General features: G+C 34.8%; 1 protein-coding gene across 1 annotated transcript in view; it reads right to left on the bottom strand.

The window, feature by feature from the left end:
• Positions 1 to 9,114: 9,114 nt before the first annotated feature.
• The window catches only part of LOC128998153 (chaoptin-like), a 46,199-nt gene continuing 27,329 nt past the window's right edge, over positions 9,115 to 27,984 (bottom strand). The window contains exons 8-21 of the mRNA XM_054424162.1: positions 24,650 to 24,874; positions 21,984 to 22,280; positions 21,462 to 21,572; positions 20,903 to 21,121; positions 20,624 to 20,718; positions 19,516 to 19,705; positions 18,332 to 18,526; positions 17,583 to 17,717; positions 15,411 to 15,560; positions 14,816 to 14,941; positions 13,857 to 13,970; positions 11,912 to 12,147; positions 11,330 to 11,477; positions 9,115 to 10,106 (exon numbers count right to left, since the gene is read on the bottom strand). Of these exons, the coding sequence (XP_054280137.1) occupies positions 9,999 to 10,106; positions 11,330 to 11,477; positions 11,912 to 12,147; positions 13,857 to 13,970; positions 14,816 to 14,941; positions 15,411 to 15,560; positions 17,583 to 17,717; positions 18,332 to 18,526; positions 19,516 to 19,705; positions 20,624 to 20,718; positions 20,903 to 21,121; positions 21,462 to 21,572; positions 21,984 to 22,280; positions 24,650 to 24,874 (2,349 nt within the window). The 3' untranslated portion in view covers positions 9,115 to 9,998. The remainder of the gene's footprint in view (positions 10,107 to 11,329; positions 11,478 to 11,911; positions 12,148 to 13,856; positions 13,971 to 14,815; positions 14,942 to 15,410; positions 15,561 to 17,582; positions 17,718 to 18,331; positions 18,527 to 19,515; positions 19,706 to 20,623; positions 20,719 to 20,902; positions 21,122 to 21,461; positions 21,573 to 21,983; positions 22,281 to 24,649; positions 24,875 to 27,984) is intronic.

Below are 27,984 nucleotides of genomic sequence, written 5' to 3'. Positions count from 1 at the left end.
ACACATTTTTGTTTAAAATTAAATATGGTATAGTTGAAAACAACTAATTTCCTTACAGTGGAGTTTGAGGTACAGATACCTGTACTAGGAGGCCATACTTGCATACTTTTTAAAACGAAAATAGCATTTTGGCTTTTCTTTCAGAAATATCTCTACACAAATAGTATTGAAAATTGGTGTGGTACTGAAAATACAATGGTTTGAATGCAGTTGTACAGATAGAAATACAATTTCAATTCTTGGTACAATAAGGATAATGTCAAAAGTTGTAAACATACCCAAACTTATAAAACACAAAATCGAAAACCCACTAGTACATTTAATGTATTTTCCCCAGTTTGAAGAAAAAATAGTTTTATAGGTTTATTTTAAGATTGCCAGTTTTGTGAAAAGTAAGTTCCATGTACATTTTGCCACTTGGGTGGCACCTTCAAAACCAAAGTTACAAAACAATATATAAATAAAGTTGAGGTCCTCTGTTATAAAGTCCACTTGTTTAGGCAGAGTTTAATAAATAAGAACGCAAGCCCTAAACTACAGTATTTATAATTATTGTTACAGCGTCGACAATATACTCAAACTACAACAGAGGTAACAAAGTACAAAGTTCAATACAACTTCAACCAAACTGATGCAGTCTGGCCATGTCAGCAGTTATCGAGAATATAGTCTGTATGGTCGACCCTGTCTCGTGAACCCTTCTGGAACTCCTGGTCTTCCCCCCGCCCTGGACCCCCGTGGACCCTCGTGGTCTTCCTGGAACTCGCCCGAACTCTGCGCAACTCGTCATAATTAATCCCACTAGCTTCAATAAGTTTTTTACTCAAGTTAGCATTACAAAAGTTCTCTCAAACATTTGAGAAGTGCATAAAAATATAAGATAATCGATACTTAACAATGAAGGAATTTCATTTATAGAGTATAAATTTGTTCTTACCTCTATATTTATTTTCACATCTATACTTTTGTGTCTTAACTAAATTCGCCCTTGCATCAATAATATTACCTTTTTTGTACTTTACATCATTGTGAAGGTGAAAATAAAAATGGGTGGGTAGCGGAGAAGAGATCAAACATTAGACATATTCCCAGCTCGGGTGAAAATTTTTGAAATAGGGTAATATTTCATTACCAAAACATCCGAGTGAGCACCAAAATTTCCCCTAACATTATTCCTTAACCATTCATTTTGCAAGGGAAAGTAAATTAAAATATGTTCAGTAATATTATATTTCCTCAGCAGGGCCTAAAGTGACTCTTTTAGTTTAACTATCGAGGCTAAGCCGAGGTTGTAAAATGAACGAGGGTCGAAAAGACTATTTATGTCCATGTGATGAACTATATTTTTCGTCACACTGCACAGTTTAAGCTAAATAATTCACTAGACGTACATTTTCTACATATGTATTATTATTCCTACCTATACCATTATTCCTCTCTTTTTTGTTATTAAATTCAAACAGCTGATACTGTTATTTGGATGCAATATGTAATGATTCGCTAACACAACAATAAATAATACAATTTATTCTTTTCCATTTAACTTTGCCTACATGTGGATAAAACACATTTTAGGTCAGTTTTTAGGTATTTGTGTTGAAATATACAATTAACACAACACAAGACACAATATATTTAACACAAGAGAATTTAATAATCATGATAAATTTGTTAATTGGGACTATTTTCTTCGGCAAAATCAGCGGTATCACTCCGCCAACACAAAAATACAGATTATTACTGAAATTCTTCTGCATTTCACTTGGCCTAAATTTAGATAAATTGGTGTACTTAATCAAAATGTACAGTTTTACACTATGCCAAAGCCATGACCATTTTAATAATTAATTATAGCATAATATCTTTGTTAATCGGGACTATTTTCTTCGGCAAAACCAGGGGGAGCGGATGAATTTTGCAACTATAAACTATACAGTTGATTTCCTCGAGTTCAGGTGATTCTTTTCCCAGTGGAGAGTAGGAGCAACTTAACCGGGCAAATCATGTTTTAAAAACAGCCGTTTGTGTAGTATGGCGAAAACGTTATTGATAGCTTTAAACTAAGGATCTTCAAACCACAATAATTTGAGTAGTAGTATGCCGATAAAGTTTTTGTGATTGAAAATTTAAAATAGGTATCGGCAACAGGCCAACCTAACTCGATTCTGGTCATTTCCACGCAACGCAAATATGTCTCTATTGTCACCACGGTCGCTAGAGATTATCATAATGCTGCCAAGAACGTTTGCTATGAATAAAAGCTACATGTTAAAATACATGGAGGGAGTAAAAATCTATGTTTAATAAGGGAGAAATTTTATCATTTCAGTCTTACAAAATTTTATAATTTTTAAAGAGCTAGTTGAATTGGAAACAATGTATAAGTTTAATAATAAATTTTCCACTACGATTATTAAAAAATAAATACCTAAATAGGGTTTATAAAGAAAATGTCTAGCAACTACAGTTGTCAACATTCTCAGCAAGATTCACAGTAGGCCCTTTATATCATAATGATTTATAATAATACTATTAATAGTAATAGATAATTTTAGAAACATTATTTAACAGGTGGGTTGCCAAAATAAGTGTCAAGATAAAAGTGAGTCGCTGGGATATAAGGTTTAAGAAACGCTGCTCTATACTTTTTGTTTTTAAATGAAATTCGTCTTTAATATCAATTATATTTTTATGTACTTTGATAAAATTTTAAAAATTGTGTCTTGGTTAAAAAAGCTACTGAAGCTAGTGGGGAAGCTAAAAGGTGAGTAATTAGAGAGAGGGGTGAAGAGTTTGGGCTTATGGCCTGGGCTAGTCTCAGGTACACTGAGGGCCAGGAGGACAGGTTCCGTCAAACAGGCTATAGTTTGTGTGTGTATTTAATGTTTTGACGACCTCAATATGACCTCACTTGTTATTCTTGACAAGGTTCTAAAGAAGGCGACATAGTTACTAAAACTATCGTCATCCACCCAAAGGGGAGGTTTTTGGATCACAGAAGCCAAGTTAAATAGTTAAAGTGATTCAATAATAGACAAAAGTGATATTATAAGTGGTTATAGCTCCAATACGAACAGGTAGGCAGCACATGATAATCAGGCAGATATTGTTTTGGTGAAATGCCTTTTATTTGAGGCTTGCCGATTTAGATATCATTTAAAATTGTTTTTAAAATTATTGACATTCCAAATTTTGATTTACTGCATGTTAAAAAGCACCAATTTCATAAATCTGGAACAAATCTGTATTTTTTAAACCAAAATAGATAGAAATATTCTGTTTGTGGAATTGATTGTTAACATAGGTTCCACAATTTCTTACATCAACAATATTTTTAAACCCCTTTAACAGGGTAGGGGGTGGGGGTGATTTATTTTTTTAATAACAACCCCTAGTGACCCCTCATTTTGAAGGATTTGTCAAAATAAATACAATGACGCAATCCCGAGGTAGATATTTCATCCCTAGCCTAAATGGCGGGTATTCCAAAATTTATTTTATGTGAAAAAGCACCTATTTCGGAATACCTGCCATTATGGCTAGGGGTGAGATATTCACCTCGGATTTGTGTTTCTTTTGACAAGCCCTTTAAAATGAGGGGCCATCTCAATAGGAGTTGCTATTTTTTTAATAAGTCACCCTCTACCATACACACTGTATGGTAATTTTAATATATCGTGGTATTCATTAGATTAAAATAGTAACTTAATAAAAAGTGTGAGCTTAAAAAGTCACTTGAAGCCCTGGCGAGTTAAAAACTGTATGCAAATTATTATAATTTGGTTTTATATACATATACAAATTACCTTTTGCCTTTTAAAACTTTTCAGCAAAGTCGATCAGTTTTTAATTACCAAGTTCATCTAAATTTAAAGTCAGTCAAAGGGCTAAATGATTACCTACTGAAATAAAAATTGTTATTTAGTGGCAACTAGGCAAGACATCGAGTAAAATCATTTTATGATGGTTTCATCTTTTATCTGTGTTGATGTAATAGATGTACGAAAACTCTTGAAACATTTTCTACAAAAATTTCAATCCAATTTATTATTATTTTAATATAGCTCGGTTGTAGGAATAATAAACATTTGGCTCCAAAATGTCCTAGTCAAATAACCTAGTTAACAATACTAGTTAAATGTGTATGTTACTTGGAGAAAAATTGAAAATCAATATGATCAATTAGTTAATCTGGTCCGACAAAATAACACATAATTTTTTTAATAGTTTTATAGAATTTTTCTAAAACTCACTACGAAATAACCAAATAGCTGTACTTCGGTTCCCAAGGTTCCTGGTTCAAATCCCACCAAATTACCAATGGATTTTATCTAAGTGATAATGCCGCAACCCCTAGGTCTAGCCTGAAGTAAAAACAATCCCAGGCTCGTCCTAGCGTCCTATGACAAAAAAAATATAGCAATGACATGTATTGTTTTATATTACAAAACTTTTTTTCTTATAGAAATATGTATAAGATCATTCATGTTTTTTTTTTTTGTTTTTTTTTAGGATACCGTATTTTTTTGATTATAGAAAAATCAGTTCATATACACCAACTTCATCTTTGGATCAACCTTTTTCAAGACATTGTTTAAAATGTATTCATCAATATTTTAAAATTTCTTACGTTAGAGTAGGCCCTACATAAAATAAATTGTAATCATTTACTCAACATATCTAATCATATGTTTTGCTATTGCACACTTCTTTTCTAACATTATCATTCTAATTGTTATATATTAAATACAAACTGCATTTATTGCCTTGGCTAAAGAAAGTTTTGTTAATCTCGCCTAGTAACCAACCGGAATTTAATTCAAATAAAGCAATCGTGGAGAGAAAGATTTGCCTTAAATTATTTTGGATACATTCCTTTCCCATCAATTATTTAACAGTTTAACTTTTAAAAATACTAGTATTAATTTAATTTTTACAGAAAAACAATGGTGCAAATCGATAATTATCACGTATTTAATGATTGTTTGGAAATATATGATAAATTTTTATTTTAGAGATGCCATAAGGACTCAGGAGACAGACATTTGAGGTAAATTTAAAGCTTCACATTGTTTGAACTGGCACAGTTTATGCCCTAATTCTAGCATTACTTCTTAATCTAGTAAAACCAACTTTTCCACTTTTTATTATATTTTTGTTCAGTTGCTGTGATTTATTTAACTTTTTGTAATTTATGACAATTATTATTATTGTGCAACATGACCAATAATAGGTTAACGTCATAACAATCTAAACTAATAGTTGTATCCGTTCAATTACATCAAATCAATAAAAAAATAATAATAATAAGTTACTTTTACTTTATAGCCAATCGATGTTTCATTTGGATGTATTTGGAATTTTTTAACTTGCGTCAATACCTGCTCGTTAAGGTCATCTTAAGCACTATCTAAATTTAAACTCATTGTTGTAAATATTTAATTCTAGGATTTTATTAAATGTAAAATTATTTTTCACTTATAACTAACTAGTAAGTGTTTAATTTGGATGTATTTGGAATTTGTTTACGTCAATACCTGCTCTTTAGAAAAGTCTTGCGCACTATCTAAGCATACTAATACCATAGATAAAACATACTCCCAGTAGATTTGTCATCCTTATGGAACAACTTTACTGAAGCAAATTTTATTGTTAGTTCTGTATGTCCACCTGTAGGGTTCGTGTTTAGTTTACAATTTGTTTCATGTTATTTCAGTCATTTAAAACCTCTTAACCAAATGAAACTATATAATCATAAACAATAACTCATCCTCTAGTTATATAACCAAACAGTAAAGCACAAATCATTAAAATAACCCTAAAATAATAGAACAAAAATTTTGTCTACCCCAGCGACCAGTGTGAACGTACACGAACTAGCTTCAAAACAAACAAACAAATACCCCCGCCGCAGCAAACCTGCCGTTTAAGCGAATTTCCATTTGGCTGAATTAATTTTCAATCGATCTATTTAAATAACATTAGGTTTAACGAGTACCTAGGTTTGCTGCTACAAGGAAACTAATAAAGTGTGTGTTTTAAGTAAAATAATTATTGCTTAGTAGAAAATGAATATATTTGCCAAGTTTGATTAAAAGATATCCATAAACAAGCAAACTAAAACATTTTACAATATTCTCCATAAGAATAACATGGGAATTTTAAATTTACAGTTTTTTTAGTTTTCTCCGTAACTAATAACCGTACAAAAACACTTTGATATACTGAATTGTTTGTTTTTTTAAGCTCTTTAAGAAGGTTTAGAGAAAAATTGGGAAATTTTGTGTTTTGAGGGTCAAAAGTGAGAAAAATCAATTTTTACCCCATAAAACCCCCCATAAAACTCTGTTCCCATGGTCCGATCATGCTGGATCGCGAACTCATTCAAGTTTATCCCGCCTTACACCTTTAAACCAAATTTCATCAAAATCGGATAAAAATTACTCAAGTTATCGTGTTCATGGACACATATCTATATATATAATATATATATAAATCTATATATATATATATATATATATATACATATATAAAAATTTGAACAAATGGTGTTTTTGTCCTCTGGGGACACCAAAATGAAAAAGTAAATTGGTCCCGGGCCTAAGTCTTACCATGAGACCTACGGTAATAGCTACTTCCCTATAGGGAAATTCGCTAAAAACAAAAAATAATTATTTTTATTAATTATTGTTATTGGTGGAAAAACAAGCTTCAAAATTTACAATGGTATGATGAGTCTACTTGTGTTGTTTAGTCTATGCCAATACTTTCAAGTAGTACTTATTTAAGAACTACTCGATTAAAAATCTATATTTTCCTATCACTTAAGGTAGGGGGAAGCATTGATGAGAAGAAAGAAGTAGCCCAAGGCTGCGCTCATTTATATGAAAATGAGAGTTGAAATTGTTATTTTCCCCTTCGAGAGCTGTGTTAAGTTTAAACACTTTTTACTGGTCCGTGGACACTCAGTAAAAGAATGTTTCCACTCATGTTTTTATCCCTTTCTTTAACTGTGCTCACGAGTTTCTTTACTTTACATCTCCGATGTTTACACTTAACAGAGTGAGGATTGTGAAATATTCAAAATACATTTCCTTACATGAAACCAAAATTATACAGCAACTAGGTTTGAACTATGTAACAACCCATGTAGCACAGGGGCCAACGTTGGTAAATTGTGGAGCCACACAGTTGGCCAACGGTAGAAATGTCACCTCTTTAAACTGTTTTCCAGCCAACCATTGTCCAACCGTTTTATTTCACACAAAATAATAAAGATTTAGTACGAAAAGCATAATTATTAGTTGAGTAAATTGATTAAATAGTTCATAAAAACAAATTTTGAAAAAAAAAACTAGAACAAAATTTTTTGGCCCAGACGGGTCTCAAACCCGGGTCCTTCGACTTATGAGCCTCTTACTTTACCACTGAGCTATCTGTGATTGCTGATATAGAGAGTTTTCAAGTGGTGAAAGAGTAGCCGACAGTTGCAATGGTCGCAATACTTCAAACATTTTTGATACTACACAGTATAATATGATTCTGTTAATCTGTTAAGGCATCATAAGTAGTTTTTTTTTTTGTTTGAGTTAGAGAGGATACTGGTATTTGAATGATTAATTAATTACCGTTAGATTGTTAATGCTATTATAATTGCCTGTTATATGATTAATTACTCTTTCCCCTTAAATTGTTCCAAATAAGTTAAAGAATATTAATTTAAAAAATATTTGCATTATTAAAATTATTAAAATTCATTGTTGTAGCGCCGGAACTGTAATATATAAAATATCTGGTTTTACAATACCTTTATCAGTTCCAAAAACTTTTGGAAACTTTTGGAACTGATAAAGGTATTGTAAAACCAGATATTTTATTATAATTATGTTGTGAAAGCTAGACCCAGAGAATGAAAGTCGTGTAAACTCAACTATGGACCATTGTTGGTCCAACAAAAGTATCTTTTGTTGGTCCAACGGAGTGAAAAACGGTTGGACAACGGTTGGCTTGATGTATGATACCCAGCAATGCATATTAATGTATTTCATTAACAATGAACCAATGTTGGTCCACAGTTGTAAATATTGGTTGGCCCAACTACGAGATATACAGTTGGACAACGGTTGGTTGGTTGTGGAAGCTCCAACCAACCATCGTCCAACTGTCCCACAGTTGGCCCAACCATCTGTGCTACATGGGAAAGTCTTAACCATTGGCTAAACAAGTATTAGGTGGAACTGGTCAAGACCAAACATTTGTTGTATTACTTATAAAGGGTTAGGCAATGAGAACACCCCAATTTAATCCACAGTTCAAATTGAATATTATTAGCCCTATGGGTAGCAAACCAAAGTTTATCTCATGCCATTTTATGCTTGATAGTCAATTTTTTTCAATTAATTGAAAACAACGCCATTCAAGTCAAATCCAAAAAGTACTTGAATTGTTCAATTCTTATGTTGCTTGAAAAATCTGTCAAATACTCGTTACAGCATTTTTTCAGGAATTGCTTGGATTTCCTGGGTGATTCTTTCCTTTTTTTTAACGAATCCAGGGGAAATTATGAAAAACCATGCACTTAAAACAGCTCCATAGGATGAAATCACAGATAAATCTGCCCATTGAGCTGGTCAAAACTCTCTGACTCTAAATCTAGAGATCATACGATCATCAAAAACACTTCTCAGTGCGGTCGGCAATCGATCGACTGTGCATGCAGTGGCATCATCCTGCTGGAGTTTGGTGGCTTACGCCCATTCATTTTTTTTTATTTGGAGCTGTATTTCAAATTAAGTTTATTTCAGTCCCGATCATTTTCTGACCCGGAACAGCACCATTTCAAGTTTCAACCAGCATTGAATGGTTCCAAACAACTTCTGAGTTTAATCATTGATCTTAAAAAAGTTTTCATAGCAAAAATATGGAGTCCATGACAACATAGCACAATGTTTCTAAAATGTCATACAGTAGTTTAGTTGAGGTAAACATAGCTTTGCATTAATTGTTGCAATATTTATTATGTGACAGTGACAGAAATTGGGATTTTCTCATTGCTTCACCCTGTATTTTGTACAGGGAGGAGACTCTTTGCTCTGTAGGTGATAAAATATGCAATTTAATAAATTAATTGAATTTTATTCCAGATAAATTTGTTAACATGTCTCCTGCATGGCAAAATGCAAATATTTTTATAACTAACCAAATATGAATATTGAAAATGTTCAGTTCAGATGTAGAGAATGCAAATTTGATTGCATTGCTACAAAAAATTTGACTCATAGTGGGAGATTCACTTATTAAATAAATCTTTAACCAAACAGTAATAGACAAAAAATCCAAACAACATTGAACGAACGTTGTAAGTTACAAACATTCAACACAAAAACTTACAATAAATAAATAAATAAAAACCACTCAATCGTACAAACACAGCCAATAAAAATAAAACTGACATATGATTATCAAATTAACATACATAAAAGAAAGTACAATAAATTAAACAAAACTGTCTTAACTGTATAATTTGTACAGACAGAAAAATATAGCTACAAAATACACAAGTTTATACATAAGGCTAGTTACATTAAAGCTCGATAATGGTGTAGAATTCGAGAATCATTCAATCAGTACACAAGTAAACAACTTAATGAAAGAATAAATAGTAGTGAACCTTAGAAATTCCTCCACATTGAACTATACAGGACATTCAGGGATCAAGTTAAAGCAACAAGTGGGAAAGAATATTCTAAAATATCACAGAATTTCTTCAAAGAAAGAATCTAATGTTTTAGTTTGTAAAACCTAGTAAGTGTTTAACGGTAAAAAAATTGTTTAAAACTAAAAAAATAAGTAGTTCCAAAACATTGAAATTTCTTTTAGGTTAAATTAACTGATCGAGTTGCCTCGAACTGCCTAGCCTACTCAAGTATCTCATTGTTGGTAGTATAGATGTCATTATAAAGACAGTATTGAAGGAACATAGAGTATTAGATTAAAGATTAGAATGCAACGAAGAAGGACAGAAGCACAGTTAGAGTAAGAAGTGTGAATGTGTTGGTGGTTCTGCTGCCGGCTCCCCATCCGCACTCCAAATCAGCCTTCAGTACCTGCACAAGGAGACAGATAACAGTGTGGCATACAAATACTTGTACAGCTAATTATGTTTCAATTGAGAAGAAGTAACAAATCACAATAAAAATGATCTACTGATTGATTACCTTGTTTGGTACTTACTAAATAGTTAACATTTTGAAAAATGGCTGAGTATCCATTTTTCACTTTCGATTGTTGTATGTGAGAGAGAGGGTGATTTTCATGACGGATATATATACTGTCTAACAGGGTTGTGAACCCTAGAACGGCGGTAACGCTTTTTGGCTCAAAAATGGATAGTTTCCGTTTTTTTTTTCAGGAGTTCCCCTTTTACCCAAAACCAATGCTGGCATCAACAAGCCACGTTCAGTTGGATCGTTTGTCTTGGCCGACCCGACACTTATATAGGCATACTGTTTCTGTTACCTATTTCGGTATATCCTTATTTTGTTTATCAATTACTCTTCCCACAGAGTTTGGCCTTTTTAGTTTAAGGATCTTTCTAAATTTATTTATTCCTCGCACATCAGAGGTATTTGTGAAGTGTCGTGCTCTAGATCCGGTACTCGAGTGCGCCAGTGGACAGCACTCGTGGCATAGTACTGTTATTTCCAGCTACTTGGAGGCTGTTGGGATCTGCAAAGTCTCCTGGACTGCCTTAGTAATCCGAAATTGGTCACGTAACGTCCGCAAGATAAATACGTACAGGGAAAGTGGGTTAAAGATGAAGTCCCCCACCAGACAGTTAATGATATTAATAGAGAATTCTCGAAAGTCGAATGTGTCCAGGCTCAGGAAGGTGGGCTCTTGCCTTGGACAAATTGTTAAGTAAACCTGGCTCCCCACTAAGTAACAGCGGAACGATGCAATGGAATCTTAGGGAGGGGAAATATTGACCACAATGAAAATGTATGCACCCTCTCCTGCACAGTGCAGTGAAGTAAGTTCATCCCAGTTCACAGTTTGGGCAACTGCCCATCTATAAACTGCAAATGTGCAGATAAACTGTGAAGTATGTTGCGTTGCAAGTGACGGGCTTCTGTCATCAAGATTTCTGATCTTCTCATGTCTTCTCCTGTGGCCCTCTTTTCAACCTTATACAATGCCTCATCGTCTAATTGCCTTCCTCCCTGGCCTAAGAACCCACTTATGTCTACTTCCTCTCAGAACGTAAAAGAACCTTTGGGTAAGTGACAATATTAACGACATATATTGATTTCTTCCCTACTCAACATACCTCCAGAAGGGGTTGGTGTCCACGATTGGCGCAGTGAGTCTCCCGTAAATCGTCCTCTGCACCGAGACAGTGAGGATCGGCCTGATGATCTGGCGTGGCGTGACGACACAGTAGCTGGCGCTTCTTACGCTGCCACACCTCTACCCAACTGCAACATTATATAAGCAGTTATCAAGTGGACTTCCTAAGAGGGTTTAAGGAAGTAAGCTTCCATAAAACTAGATAAATCTTAAATTTGTTACCTTCGTAATGTCAGTGTATATTTATGTATCTCATATGCAACCACCAAGCCAAGGACGAACAATTTCAAAGATAGCTAGCGCTGGAACTTCTAAAGTCTGTCTTCACCCATGGACTAAGCTTCTAAAAGCTTTGATACCACAGTTGACAGCGAAAATATAATCAATTAAACGAATATAGTTTTTAACAAGTATTTCAAGCCACCAGCACTCCAAGGAGAGGAATTTGTCATGGACCAACACTATCAATCAACTTTTATCTAAACATTGGACCATTTCTCTCAACTGTACTGTTCTCAAAGAACATTTGTAATAGAGAGCTTTGTTTATTGTTTATTCATACCCAAGCTCACAGTCACAAGCCCAGTTGTTGCCGCCCAGCCAGAGACGTTGCAGGAAGGTTCGCTGAGGCTCGTTGGGGAAGTTTCCGGTGTTGGGGTTACCTACGATGCGCAGAGAGTTGTTACGCAGATCCAGAGTGATGTTGCGTACGTAAGGCAAGTTGTTCCAAAGACTACGAGGCAGACTCTCCACACTAGTGTTGCGCAGAGTGAAGTTCAGAGATGGATAACGAATACCCTGCAAAAAACACTACCTTCAGCATCTACTAAGTTGAAAATATTTCCCACACTCATTGCAATAGGGAGATATTTATTGATGGATTAACAATTAGGGAAAGACGAGACTGTATTTAGGGTTCAAGACAAGATTCTTTTTTCTCATCATAATTCGAGACAAGATTCAACGAGATTATAGATCTCATTACTAGCGGTAATTATTCATTTCTGCGGTTTTACAATGATTAATAAATATCAATAAAGCACTATTAAAACAACTAAAGTACCCAAATAACATGCTTTTGATATAGGAAAATTGTTTTTTTTTTATTTACACAAAAACTAAAAGAGATACCAAGTAAATGTAAATTACAAAGTTGTTAAGAATTACAAAAAACCTATAAAATGATGTGCCACTTGACATATGTTGCGATTTAAAAAGTTTTAAGCATGGGCATTTACAAATTTGCAAAAATAATTTTTTTGGAATTTTTATTATTTCAAAAAATTGTAACTTGTAGCATATCACAGAAAAACTAATTTCATAACGAGTAAGAAAATTCAACCAGAGAAGGGCTGTCATTGGCATAGGTAATGCAGAGTATTAAAAATATATTGATTTTTCCATTTAAAAAAAAACTGCAACCATTTTGAAACGGAAAGAGTTAATTAATTTCTGTTTTTGCCAATTTTTTTTCTATTAAGTACCTTTAAAATAAATAAATAACATGACATACGTTTACATTTGAAAATCCTGAGATTAGAACTAGTGACCCTCAATTTGTGGCACACCCTGTATCAGAAAAAAACTTTAAAATATTTTTACATTATTCCTTGGGGTCGATTTAGCAGGATATAATTTTATTTCATCCTTGTACGTTGAGCCGTTTTTCCGTAATCAATTTTAGATACCTTAAGTGGGACACCCTGTACAGTAAAACCCAGTATATCAGGTATAGACAGGACCAGGGTCATAATGGATAATCAAATTACCGAATGAACCCATTTTACCAATTTTTGAGATGTATACAGTTTAAAAAACGCCTTCAAAAAGTATCTGCAACACCTGCAATACAGGAGCGCGTTGTTGTTGCGTTTCCTTTGCGAAGGCGTTCTTAGTTTTTTTTTATCATCTCGTCTTGATAAAGTCAAGCTTGCTCAAACTAACAAGATTTTTTTATCTTACAAATTTCTCAAAAATTTGAGACCCGCCCATCTCTATTAAAAATAAATGCTGATCCTCATTTATATCATTTATTTATTTATTTTAAGGTACGTTATCATGGATGGAGATTACAAAAAGGGGAACCTTTTTTTATTGCCTTGTTGTAGAATGTCGTCAGTTTTTTTTTTATCTCACAAATTTCTTGAAAATTTGAGAAAGGCCAACTCTAATAAAAATAAATGCTGATCCTTATTTATATCATTTATTTATTTATTTTAAGGTACGTTATCATGGGTGGAGATAAAAAATGCTAACCACTTTTTATTGTTTTGTTGTAGAATGTCGTCATTTAAAGCCTTAATCATTAATTTGAGCCTAATAAACATAGATGGGACCTTTTTTGAACCATTAAAGAGTATCTAATATGTTGGGTGATATTAGGTAATAAATAAATATGAAATTACTAATGAAGAGAAGAAAAGTAATATGTACAAATATTTTTGAATATTTAAATCTTTAATTGTAGTAAGATTACAAACACAACTTTAATTTAAGGTTAGCATTACCTGAAGGATGTTGTTTCCAAGAGTCCTCAGCTGTTTGCCGCTGATGGTGATGTTTCGAACTTTAGGAGGAAACTCTCCTCGCATCTCCTCATTGAGAGAACTCTTGTCGTCAACCTGGAAACAAATCAGCATTCAAACTATTGTTGTACTTTATGGGACTTCAAGTCATGTTCATTTAGAATAGGAACAAGATTGAAAGAATTTGTGTTTAGAAGAGCAGACAAAAAGAAACTTTTTTCTCCATCGATCAGGTATGTATATACAACTAGGTACTTGGGTATAGGACAGTGTTCTATACGCTTATTCTCTTAGTGAACTTTTGCCGATCTGTCTTTTTATTTTGCATCTCTAGTAAGGTTTCACATCGTAGAACCTTGAGGGACGTGGCATCATCACTTGGATCAAATACATTGGCGATTAGCAGGATTTGAACTCCTGGACCTCAGGGACCAAAGGCTTAAGTAATAGACCAGCTCACTCCTCTACCTGCAGTGGGGTTGGCAAAGAAAATGCATAGGTTAGTGGAAGAGGTGATACTCCAATACAAGTTAGTGGGAGGCAAAGAGAGAGTTGGTAAACGTTACAGAGGGTTAAGAGAAAGAAAGAGAAAACTCAACCACAATAAACTGACCAACTCACTTCACTGTTGAAGTTTACAACATTCCTACAATAGAAAAGTAATCTCAAGTGTTTGATATTAAAATTCCATTCACAATACTACATGTTCCATTCGCAGTATGACATCCCTATTCTGCAAGAAACATCATACATCCAGAACAACACAGTCTTTCTCACCTCTCACTCACTCCCCCTTATTTGTGCCTTTCTTTACCTCCACTCTAGCTTCTACTCTTCATGTACTGGAGATAACCATAAATGAGGGAGTCTTTGACAATGCTTCAGTACAAGTATGGAACATTTATCTCCTATAGTTTTATGAGGGTTGAATTCAGACTAACCTCAATATGCAGATTATGCAGTCCGTAGTTATGCTGCAGAAGTTCCGGCAGGTTGAAGTGAGCCACATTCTTGGTTGGGGTGATATGCAGGGTCTCCAGAATCCTCATCTTGCCCAGAGCTCCCATCTGTCAAGACATATCCGAACATTACACTGTTCAAGCAACATTCGACAAAACTTAATCTCTTATATTCCTAGTTCCTACTACACTATGCATGTTCAAATAAAATCACCAACATCAAGTAATCTTCTTGACTTCAAAAATATTTTTTTATACTTTAGTACAGTAAAATAATTGCCCAATAGAAGAAGATTAAATACTAAGTAAAACAATACTTTCTCCATATACTATGGTATAGGGGGAGAAAGTAAAAATACTGCAAATAATCATTATTATGGTTTTTTATACATGATATACGTGAAATGAAATTTATTTCTTCACAGAAAAAAATCATTACCTTCATCACATTTTTTTCAATCTAACCTAAGCTCACTAGTACAATAATTGAAACATGAAATTTTCTTTTTAGCTTTAATGTCGTATCCGATAATTGTAGTACTACTAGACAATGTTTACACCAAACTAGCCACAATACCTCAAAGTAGTTGAGAGGCAGGTGCCTGATGTCGAGCTCCCGGAGTCTCTCAGCGCCTCCTAGGAGACTCGTGTTGGTGAGGGTTGTGATGGGGTTGTGGTTGAGGAACAGGGCTCTCAGTTGCGGCAGGGAGTGAGTGACCAAGGGTACCTGGCCAGCACAACACATTTAGATTAGATTTCTTCACGGCAACAGTATTAGGGGTAATTTTGGTCGATGAGTGAATGATAATTGAATGAATAAGATGATAGATTTTACTGACTAAGACCAGCTGGTCCAGCTTGGCCAGGATCATTTATTAAATGGCCAATGATCAAGAATAAATGGGTCTAGTTTTGAATCATTAAAAAAGTTTTGAATTTTCAAGATTGAACAAGATCTGGTCAGGCGAGCATCCCGAGCAATATATTAAATCAGTCACTATAATATGTCAACCAAATTAAACTATGGGTAATCTGAGTATTATTTAAGGGTGTGCAAATATTTCAACGTAAGAATAGTTCAAAAAATATTTTAGTATTTTAGTACAACTCAATATTAGAATATAATTGAAAGTTCAAATAGGTAATAAGGAATATATATGTTACACTCAATCTCCGAATTCGGACAATGTCCGAAATTTCTACCCACTCTGCGATGTGGATGGTGTGAAATACCCACGTCGCGAAGTGAGCATTTTGTTCGGACATTGGCCGAAGTGAAATGCCCAGACCGCGTTGTGGGTAAATTGATTCACTCAAATGCCGAAGTCATAACGTTCTTCGGCGATTGAGCAAATCTAAAATACCCACAACGTGATGTGAGCAAGAGGGATTGCCCACGTCGGGTTGTGGGTATTTCTAGTTTGTGAAAACGCCGAATTTATGTTTAGACATGTTACTCCCACCATTTGCACTATCTGCTTAGGATGGACGGACCTGCACGTGCTTTGTGTTTCCTTTAGTGTTGCTGTTTTAAGGCTACCAAAACGCCTATTTTTGCAAAGCGGAATAAACATAATTTCAATGTATGTGTAATGGACCTTTTTATATTTTGGTTCCTATTCAGTAATTTGCTGTTTTCTTGTATTTTCTAAAATGCTATTTATGCATTAAATAGTTAAAATCATATACATAAATTTTATTTATTTTACCTAGTGATTGTGGATTTCATGTAGATTTATGGGTAGGCCTATACGGTAGTTTATATACTACTAGTCGGCGTTTGTGCAAACCAGAAATACCCACTACCCGACTTGGGCAATCATTTTGCTCACATCGCGTTGTGGGTATTTTGAATTTACTCAATCGCCAAAGAAGGTGTTGACATCGGTGTTTGAGTAAATCATTTTACCCACAACGCGGTCTGGGCATTTCGTTTCGGCCAATGTCCGAAATAAAATGCTCACTCCGCGACGTGGGTACTTCACACTATCCACATCGCGGAGTGGGTCGAAATTTCGGACATTGGCCGAATTCGGAGATTGAGTGTAACATATATATTCACAATGACAAAAAACAGATGTATTGTACAACAGATGTAAAACAGAAGTGCTTTCCCAAAACTCAGAGGCAATTCCAAGGGCGAAGGAGGCTATAGGGGCTTAATCCCCCTCTCCCCCCATTGAGCACTGTACAAATAAATGTATACATACATTTTGTCCTAAAAACGTAACTGAGGTTTTTGGTCACAGTAATAAATGATAAAAATGACTTTAAAAACTCTCCAGTCACTGAACCCCCCTCCCTTTTTGGGGAATATGAAGCTCCCTCCAGTAGCCACCCTCCTTTAAAAGCACTACCAAAACTTATTGGTATAATCATCACAAGTGCACCTTCATAATATGAATCTAAAACTCTACACATTAGATACAACAAATATTACATTTCCTACAGGTTACACAAGTCAATACAGTGAATAACCTTTTACTAAGGTAAATACAGGATAATTATCCTCCTATTGATAGAACTAGATTCTGTTCCATCCCCATAGTAAAGTAGTTTAAATTTCTCTTCAATCTACTCTTGATTGGCACAAAATTAGAGTGTTATTTTTTGTGTTCTTTTATGTGTATCTATCAGCCCATGGACTTAACTTTCTCAGGTAAGCAAGTTGAACTCTATCCTTCTTCAAAATAATTCTTAGCCAATCACTTAGATTCCCTTAACCTGATTAATGATTTGTAATCTCTACCTGAGTGAGGAGATTGTTGCTGAGGTCGAGGTGGCGGAGATGACTCAGATTGGAGGCCATCTCCGGAGGCAGCACAGAGATGGAGTTCCATGACAACTGGAGAGTGTGGAGATTGGGCAATGGAAGTTCGGGAACCTAGGACGAATAGGTCATTTATTGCAATGAGTTGTTTGTTTGATTTTTTTACACTTCCAGTTGTCAATTTTTATAATTCAACCTATGTGAAGTTTAATATAACAAATAAAGTGTCGCAAAATCACCGTCCTAACAGTTTTTCGGTTATTTTCGCTAGCTTGATTGTACCTGCTTGGATTTTGTATGGTTATTTCATTTTTACGTCCTTTTTTGTTACTGTTTATATTTAACAGAATGTTACATGAAATATTATATGTAATTTTAAAGAACTCTACAAATTTCATTAATTACTATTTATTACTTATTTAGTCCTGAGCCCATAGACATCTTGTTCCATGGACTAAATTGACTCCGATCTACGAAGTGTCATTGATACAGAAAATAATGTTTAGTAAATAAATGTTACATTGAATATTATACCTTTATAATGAAACTTATCTTTTATCAGAGACAACCGACCTTACGCAGACAGTTCCTTTAAGTTTAAAGTTGACATACGAATTTCTATTCTATGTATCAACAGAATCTATTAACAAGTGAAATTCAAATGTCTCTTTTCCATGAACAAATATATCTTAATTTATATGACCGCAGCTAATCTTAGGTCTACTTACAGAGGAGAGGGATACATTGCCGAGACCGAGGTATTGCAGACTGTCGTCTAGGCCGATGAAGGAGCGTCCGCGCGGCTCGAGGCTCAACTCTGTGTTGTGGCTCAGCTCAAGGTAGGCGAGTCTTGGCATCGAGGCAAACGTCGAGTCCTCCAGTCTCAACAAACGATTGTACGACAGATCAAGCGACATCAGCGACTGAAACAGATGTTTATCAAAAACTGGTCAAAGTAAGCCACATTCCTAGAATTTGATTACACAAGGTGTTACAGTAGAACCTTGATAACAAGACTCTCATGGGGATTATCAAATAAGGCCTGTTATCAAGGTTGACTTCTTATCGAGGTTTGCAATAACATGTAATTAAAGGGTAAAATAAACTCTAGGGAGTTTGAAAATGACACTGGTTATCAAGGGTGACTTGTTATCGAGGGTCTTGTTATCAAGGTTCCACTGTACAAAACATAAAAACGTTATAAAAACGTTCTAATGATCAATAATTGTTAAATTTTTATAAATCAATATTGAATAGTTATCTGTGATATTAAAATTGAAAACCGATATTTGGACTACCAGTAAATGTCTGAATTTAAAGTTAAAAAAGACAAGAAAGTTTAAGTTCACGTAATCTGTCTAGTAATTCAGCACTAAACCTGCGCCGGTGACGTTTAGAATCTTTAATTAGGATAGTCCTGATGGGTATTAAAATTTGCACCTATTATAAATCTAATGACAACATTATTATGAATAGCTCTTTGAGACTGATTAAACTATGTAGTAAGGTGTGTTTAGTAGAAACACAACAATGGGAATTATTCCTGGATTATAGGGATCTTTTGGCCTCTTTTTTTCATTTTTTTTTTAATAGGATGGTCCAATGGTGTGCGGAGGAACCAGGTAAATGCTCCCAACACTGAGAGTCACACCACTAGACACTAGAGGTATCAAAATTAATCCAACAACAATTAAATGTTGGGATTACTGTACAAAATAACAAAAGCAACAGTGGTGGGATAAGAGCTCCTGTGCACATTTGAATACTTCACACTACTCTAATTGAAACTCATCAATTGGATGCACCTTTCATACACCTTGGAAAATATGGTAAACAAATTTAAACAAGTTAAAAGATTTTGTATAATCAGATGGAAGTAAAAAATTTCAAATGCATTAAGATTCATGCCTACCCTGAAACGAGAGAAGGTCTCAGGAGCGTGGAGCGTTGCGATGGCGTTGTGACTGAGGTCTAGCTGACATAGGGTAGATGCGGCCGCTGGACTGAAGGTAGACACTGGCATACGAGACAGCTGATTGTAGGACACACTCACTCTCTCTAGACCATCCTCACTGAACAATGAGTCCGGCAGTGAACGGAGCCTGGTCATAACAAAACAGTGATTGGTTGATTGAACCAGGGCGGACCTAGTCCCTATGTCAGCCACAGAATTTTACGCTCCCCATTTAGTGCTTTAGAGCCTGTCCAACTTGAGGTGCTACTGCAAGCAGTATCCTGTCTATGAGCTTCTCCTGATATGAGGAAGACATCTGCCCTTTGTCATTGTTCCATACTTTTCCTTACCTCATTCAGAGCTGTGCAGTCATCGTATCTGCAGTCTCTTCAGACTACATGTAGTGTCTCCATTAAGCCATGACCCATGATCATTCCAGTGGTCTGTCTTAGTTGCCTCCTGTCTATTCGTAGTGCATTGGAGGTGACTGTCTAAGAAGGGGAGAAAAAACCTTCCTTACCCTGTGATACTGAAACCTAACCCATCTTCTCATGTGCTCCCCTACGCCCATGACATCACTGACTGACATGCTAAACAGTGATATAATCTATAGGCAACAGATCCAAGTCATTTTGCAAGAATCTAAGAAGGTTATGTTTCAATTACTTTGGCGTTTACTGTCAAATACATAACAGCTAATATCATTTTATAGTTATTGTTTAATACCTTTTTAAACTGATAAATCCATCAAAGAGTTATGATATTTTTAAAGATAAAACGATTTTCTTCTAAAGCTACCTTTCCATTGTTACTGGGTAAGAAAAACCCTGTCCCAAACTAAAAGTACAATCTTGTTTCAATCATAAGTGAGATACATTTTTCACATTCAGCCAATACAGTGAGAGCAAGTTGTTGATAGAAGCAGCTTCATAATTTCATGTCAAGCTCCTGAGACCTTGGTTGAGGTAACAACTTAGGGAATATTTGTATTGTTTACGGGCTACTTGAAAGCATCTGCTAGCCTAATGTAGAAATGTGAACGTTTTATTCACAGAAATTAAGTTACCTGTTTCCTGAAAGTTCAACAACACGCAGGTTGGACAAGCCGCGGAAGAGCTCGGCTGGCAGATCATGCAGATGGTTCCAGGACATGTACAAGACCTACGACCAACATCATAATATTAATCAAAAAACTTATGGCTACAAATGTGTCACATGTTTATTGTGACTTGCTACCTAGGTCTATTGCTAATCCATTTCTTCTCTCCATAAAATCAACATTGATTAACACCATGATTGTGTTGTTTTGTGGATATTGAAAATGATAATATGATTGAGCTGGTACCTGGAGTTTCTTGGTGTTTCTGAAGCTGTCAAAGTCGACCTCGTAGAGATTGTTGTGAGCCAGGTCGAGCCACTGAAGATGCGGCATGTTGCCGAACACGTCACGTGTCGCGTTGCTCAACCAGTTGTGTCGCAGGTAGAGATGAGTCAGACTGCGTTCCACAGGGCGAAAGTAGCCGCGGCCGATGTGGGTAATGTTGTTGTGTGACATGTCTAAAACCTTGAGATACAGAAGACCAGTTTAAGTTAGAAAATTGACAAGACTGCTGACTGTTTGGAACTAAAAGTATGGTAAACGATGGTTTTAATTAAAAAAAAATTTTCTGTAAAATTTCCTTCTTTTCACACAAATCACCTATCACTGAAAGACATTTTTGTATATTTTGAAAGAATCTTTTGATACAATATAGTTATGGTTCAATCTTGATAAGGCACCTTTTCTTTGTACGTTCATAATCTCAACAAGTTGTAATAAATTTTGAAAAAATATGTAGCCAAAATATAAATACATGCATACAAAATATATATTAGGTATATACTGTTCAGTGTTCACTTATTACCTTAACATTTGCATGAATGATGTTCTCTCTTCCAGTGAAGGTTGTGTTCAGTTCAAGGTCACGCAGGGAGTTGTAGCTCATGTTGAGCTTGAATGTTGCCAAAGTTCCAACCTAAACCAAAAATAAATCTTGTAGAATATCCCATTATACCACAATGCAGCGAACCTTGCTAGCAAGTTTGTAAACTTTACTAGATGATAAGTCAAACTTGTAATCAGTGGTGACATATTTTTGAGGTCTTACTGTACCTATCAAAATCAATAATTTCATTCAAGAGTATTGTTATAAAGATTTTAGTGCATCATACTTCAAGCCTAGCAGATAAAATAGAACTAGTAAGTAGAAACCAACAAAAAATGTGAAATTCTTGTATAACTTGTAATTATAATTTCACCATGACACTTGGCCATGGGTGTCCATTTCTTAAACGCCAAAGTCATTTAAATCGTCTCTTTAGTAGAACAAGGTAGTTCTATAAATTGTTCCCTTAGCTCAATGTTGGCATTATTTATAAGAGTTTACCTGGTCTAAGCAGGCAAAGTTGAACATCCTCAACTGGTTGTAGGCCATGTCCAAGTGTTCCAGCTCGGGAAGATTCTGGAAGGCTTCGTCGCTGACAAAAGAGATCTTGTTGCCTCGCAGATCCAGCTCGCGTAGATGCTCTAGGTTGATGAACGCGCGGCGGTCCACACGCGAGATCACGTTGTCGTCCAACTTCAGTCGCGACAACTGAGACAGATCTACAAACGTGTGTGTGTTGATAGCCGACAACTTGTTGAAGGAGAAGTACAACTCTTCCAGCTCCCTGTGGATGTCACCCTGGAAAAAGTAACTTATAGGTTGTAAAAATCTCACAACTGAAAATGTTCAATCTGTATGAGAGAAAGCATTTTTAAAACCTTACATGAGTTGCTAGGACCGGAGTTGCAAAGGGCCAGAAAATTATCAGCAGCGGACATTTTTTTCCTTCATTTCTAAGACACTAAGCTCTGGGTCGGGATGATTTTTCACATTACTCTAAGCTAGACCTAGGGGTTGTGGCATTATCACTTTGTCATGGTCATTTGGCAGGGTTTGAACCCGGGACCTCTGAGATTGAAGTCCCGTGCTCTACCAGACGAGCTTGCTTCCCAAGACATTTCTGTATTGGGCTGTATACATTTTTTATAAATTAAACTGAACAGGGAACAACGGTTGCCATATTTTTGTTAATATTTTGTAGAGCAATGAATATTAATTCTATGGAAAGTTCCATTATGTTAATCACTAAATATTGAATTTTATTGTGCTAATTTTAACACAAACAAGCAGTAGAAATTGAGTGCACGAGGATTAATTTGGTGAGGGAGGACGGATGAGGAGAGTTAAAAATAATATTATTACTGCACAATGTGTTTAAAATATTAAATGAGTTAATTTCAAACATGCATAATATTAGTGTTCACTTTACACATAATGCATGGGTTGACCTCAAACTAATTTACCTTTCTAATAATGACATGTCATCATTTACTCACAGCTTATTAGATGCATATTAGACCTTTGAAAGCAAGGCGGGAGGAGGGTAATTTATGTCGACTTTAGGGCAGTACCAAAACCAATCCTGAGAGTTGTAGAAAATAAATTTACCTATCTGTCCATTCAAAACAATTGTTAAAGGTTGACATTGAAATGTGTTATTCAAATAGTAACTATCTAGATTGTCAAATTTCAAAAGTTAATCCGAACACTTATCAAGGTTAAGGGATTGGTTAATCTAAGTTTATGAATACTTAACAAGAGAAACTGCAAGCTGTGGCAAACTTAGCTCTTGCTTGTCTGATTTGATTGTTGGGTTTGGTTGTTAGGTTCATTTGTTAAGTTTCATTTGTTAAGACTTTGCTGAAGCATTCTAGACACCTAGAAGCATTGGTGCACAGTCAATGTACAGTCTAACCTTGATATAACGAACCTCGATATAACGAATTCCTTGATATAACGAACTTTTTTAAATCCCCTAGAACTCTCCATAAGACACAATGTATATTTTACCTCTACATAACGAACAATCCATATCAACAACCTTGTTTAACGAATTTTTCATGATCCCGGCTAAAATAAGACACCTCAATATAACGAATTTATCATTGTCAGAACCTCTACATAGCGAATTTAACCTCTACTTAACGAATTGTCTGCGTCTCTCCCTCGATACAACGAACCCCCCACCACCATTATTGCTTTTGAAAAATCTGTTTCTTCATCAAATGAAATGGAAAGGTGACGTCAACGCTTGCACTAACATTCGTCTGCTCCGTTTTACACATCCCTGTCTGCTGTCGTCGTTGCATGCGCGCTATGTTTACAACTAACTGAGAACTGATTTCATTCACTGAGGACTGATGGCGCCTTAATGTGTAGTTTGCTGTGATTGGGTGATGAGTAAATATGGTGAATTGTACAATTTTTGGATGAAGAGAAACCTTAGAAAGAAAAAGAATAGAAGATCAAGGCAAAGAAAAAGAATAGCAACGTGGATATCTTAACATTCCTTTTACGAGTGTTTTTAATATCTTTAAGTTGGCTATCATTATACACTTCAATAACGACTTAGCCTATCTAATATTTTTATTATTTTCAATATGATTTGTACTAAGTTCATGATAATTACAGTACATTCCTCTATTGTGATTTAAAGTACTAATGTAGCCTACCACCGGCCTATCACGAGCAGTAGCTTACAAAACTCTCTACTGTTTTGTTTTGTTCTTTACGTGGTTTATTGCTATGCAATACAGTGTTTGGCTAGGTTTTAGGTGGATTGGAGTAAGCAGTAAGCTGTGATTTAAACTTACAGTTTGTAACCTGTACCAAGGTCAATGACTATAAATGTCATGATTGCGCAATATTAAAGTTCCCTTCCCTTTAGTATCCCGGATAATCGAGGTTCTACTTTACAATGTAAACACTGTACACTGTAAAGTATTGTAGCCTATGCTACTTTAATTGTGTTTAAATGAGGTCCAATCCCGACCTATATAGACTGATGCTGGTTCTGAACCCCGACTTAGCGAAATTCCTGCAAACCTAACCTCTATATAACGAACCTCATTTTAACGAAATCCTTAGTATAACGAATATTCAGTTCGGTCCCTTCAGATTCGTTATACCGAGGTTGGACTGTACCAGTTTATTGTGGTTTGCTGTACCTGGAATGTGCCTTTGTGGACATTGTCAATCATGTTGTCCTCCAGCTGCAACACTCTCAGACGTCGTAGGAAGTGGAAGGCTGTCTCTGGAAGGCTATGCAGCTTGTTGTGGCTCATGTCTAGGTGCTGGAGACTGCCCAGGGGGCGGAGTGCGTCCCCAGGCACTTGCTTGAGGGAAGAGGCCAAGGCATGTGACAGGCGCAGATACTGAAGAGAGTGGCCAATCTGTGACAAGTTCACCTCACTCTTAGAATGATTTTTATTTTAAATTAAATACTAAACTAGATTTTGAAGCCCTCGTCTTTCAATAAGCAAACATTTCACACAAAAATACTATATCGAGTAGCGAGGGTTAAAAAGACACATTTTTCCCCGCGTGATAAACTATATATTTTTCGTCATATTGCACCAATGTTTGAGCAAACTGTTACAAAACTGAAATAGTTTTCATTTTAAGATAACCTCTCAAAACTAATTCTAGCTTGTTTTCAGTTTAATTTGCTAATTGAAACCAACAGCTGTTTCAATCGTCTTGCCTATTGCTATTACGATTGTGTTGTATATTATTATCGATATGTTGAACTATTTACAAAAAGGCAACAATTACTGTAACTGCAATCGGTTAAAAAATCGATACACACTTTCGATACATGCAGATGCAATAGTTTACAATAGAAATGCACATCTGAGTTGACAACAACCGCTGATATTTACTCCATTGGGGGCTAAAACCGATAGGGAGTAAAAATGCTACTTTAGACCAGCAACGCATGCGTTAAAAACAGGTGTTTTGCTGCAGTATGACGAAAAATAATTGTACGGATTCCCCTTTATTTTTATTGGCCTAATTAGATTATTATAACTGTCTACTAAAGAGACATTCATTTAAAGATTGCAATATAAATTAAGCTAGGCCCTACTCATTTTTATGCCTTGAATGGACCAATAAAACATAAATAAACTGATCCTTGAGATAGAACCCAGCCCTCAAAATTTGGCGTGAATATGATGCATAAAATGTGGAATCATTTTATACAGTATAGAGATTTGTATTCAACTAATTGCTTTTGTTTTAAACTTGACCCATTATCTTTCTCTATGCAGCAATTTTAAAATGTTTACTAGCTCGTTTTCTTGTACGGTACAAATTTTGCAATCAATTTTAAACAATCTTCCTGTTCCTGATGAGCTAGAGAGTTGAAACTTGAAACATAGCTCACAAATGGATAACAATGCAATGATAAGGGTGTGTTTTGCGCATCGATCTCTATTATCGATGGTTTTGCGTAGCATGTGTAATCTTTGGCATCATATTCAATGATTTTATTTTCATATTTCCCTTGGACTACGCCACATGGGCCACCGAATTTTTAATGTTTACATTTTGGAAGAATGTAAATATATCAATTTAAGTAAGCTGTAAATAGATTCATTTGACAGTTTGTTTAAAGAGTAGAGGTTGAGAGGTAAAGTTTCTGCTGCCAGAATATTCTAAAGTTTATGACTATGAGAATAGCAAAAATACCCCCGCCGCAGCAAACCTGCCGTCTAAGCGAATTTCCATTTGGCCGAATTGATTTTCAATTGATCTATTTAAATAACATTAGGTTTAACGAGTACCTAGGTTTGCTGCTACAAGGAAACTAATAAAGTAGTGTGTTTTTAGTAAAATATTGATAGCTTACTATAAAATAAATAAATTTGCCAAGTTTGATCAAAATATATCCATAAACAAGCAAACTACAACATTTTACAATATTCTCCATAAGAATAACATGGGAATTTTAAATTTATCATTTTTTTAGTTTTCTCCGTAACCAATAACCGTACAAAAACACTTTGATATACTGAATTGTTTGTTTTTTTAAGCTCTTTAAGAAGGTTTAGAGAAAAATTGGGAAATTTTGTGTTTGAGGGTAAGAAGTGAGAAAAACCAATTTTTACCCCATAAAACCCCCCATTAAACCCTGTTCCCATGGTCCGATCATGCTGGATCGCGAACTCATTCAAGTTTATCCCGCCTTACACCTTCAAACCAAATTTCATCAAAATCGGATAAAAATTACTCAAGTTATCGTGTTCACGGACACATATATATATATATATAAATCTATATATATATATACCTATATATATATATATATATATACATATATAAAAATTTGAACGAATGGTGTTTTTTGGCCTCTGGGGACATTAAAATGAAAAAGTAAATCGGTCCGGGCCTAAGTCTTACCATGAGACCTACGGTAATAGCTACTTCCCTATAGGGAAATTCGCTAACATCGAATTAGAGTTGAAGGGGTTGGTTATGTATTGGCCTTATAAAATAAATTCAATATATTTACATTAAAAACTAGAAAGTAGAAAATAATTTATAGGCCAGAATAAAAAAAAAACTTTTTAAAATGCCACGTTTTCAAACGAACTAAAAAGTAGCAAATAATTTATAAATATGTGGAGAGAAGTACTTGTAACGTTTAAAACGAAAAACGCGGGTGCATGCAGTAGATAACAAAAGTTCAATAGCTATTTATTTGTAGTTTAAGATAATTGTAAATTAGATATTATTGCATGCGTCCAGCATTTTTAGTTTTAAATCTTACAAGTATTTATTCTCTCCACATACTTATAAATTATTTTTAACTTCTTCATTCGTTTAAAAAAGTGGTATTTAAAATAGTTTTCTATTTATAAATTATTTAGTGAAATATTTGTAAGAATTGGTCCTCTTCTGTTCAAGGGAACGTACATTATAATCGATGATTTATTTTCGATATAGGCTATTGATTTTTTTTATTCCATGATATATATAGATATTGACAAATTGAAAAATATTAGCGGACAACTACGATAAAAAATATTGTTCAGTATCAACAAACATTAAAAAATGTTGGAATAAAACTGTTCTAAACTATCCTAACTTATCAAAACTTGCTGTAAAATTTCAAAATTCCGTTTGATAGGTAACCTATTCCATTTCCCACATGCCTTTTATCTTATTAAATGGATTTTTTAAATGGTAACTTAAACTTAGCCTACAGCAATAGTATGTTGGGTTAGTTTGAAATATAGTTTCATTTTTTAATCCAAATAAGCAGTTCTCAATTCGTAGTTTAAATGCGTTTGAATAAATCAAACAGAAGCGAAGGAATATGGATAGTAAAGGAAGCCCAAAATATCGATAAATCGTAAAGTAATCATCGATAACCATGAATGTTCCCTTTAAAAGGAAAGTACCCAAAAACGTGACTGCAGATAGACATACATTACATTATATAACTTATGCCTATGTTAAGGTTTTTTTGTTAATATGTTTCCAACGTGGCACCTCA

This window comes from Macrosteles quadrilineatus, unplaced genomic scaffold (genome assembly GCF_028750875.1).
Source record: "Macrosteles quadrilineatus isolate MER2022 unplaced genomic scaffold, UCM_ALF_1.0 Scaffold_7__1_contigs__length_78375512, whole genome shotgun sequence".
NCBI classification, from domain to species: domain Eukaryota; kingdom Metazoa; phylum Arthropoda; class Insecta; order Hemiptera; family Cicadellidae; genus Macrosteles; species Macrosteles quadrilineatus.
This window is presented reverse-complemented; position numbering and strand designations above follow the sequence as displayed.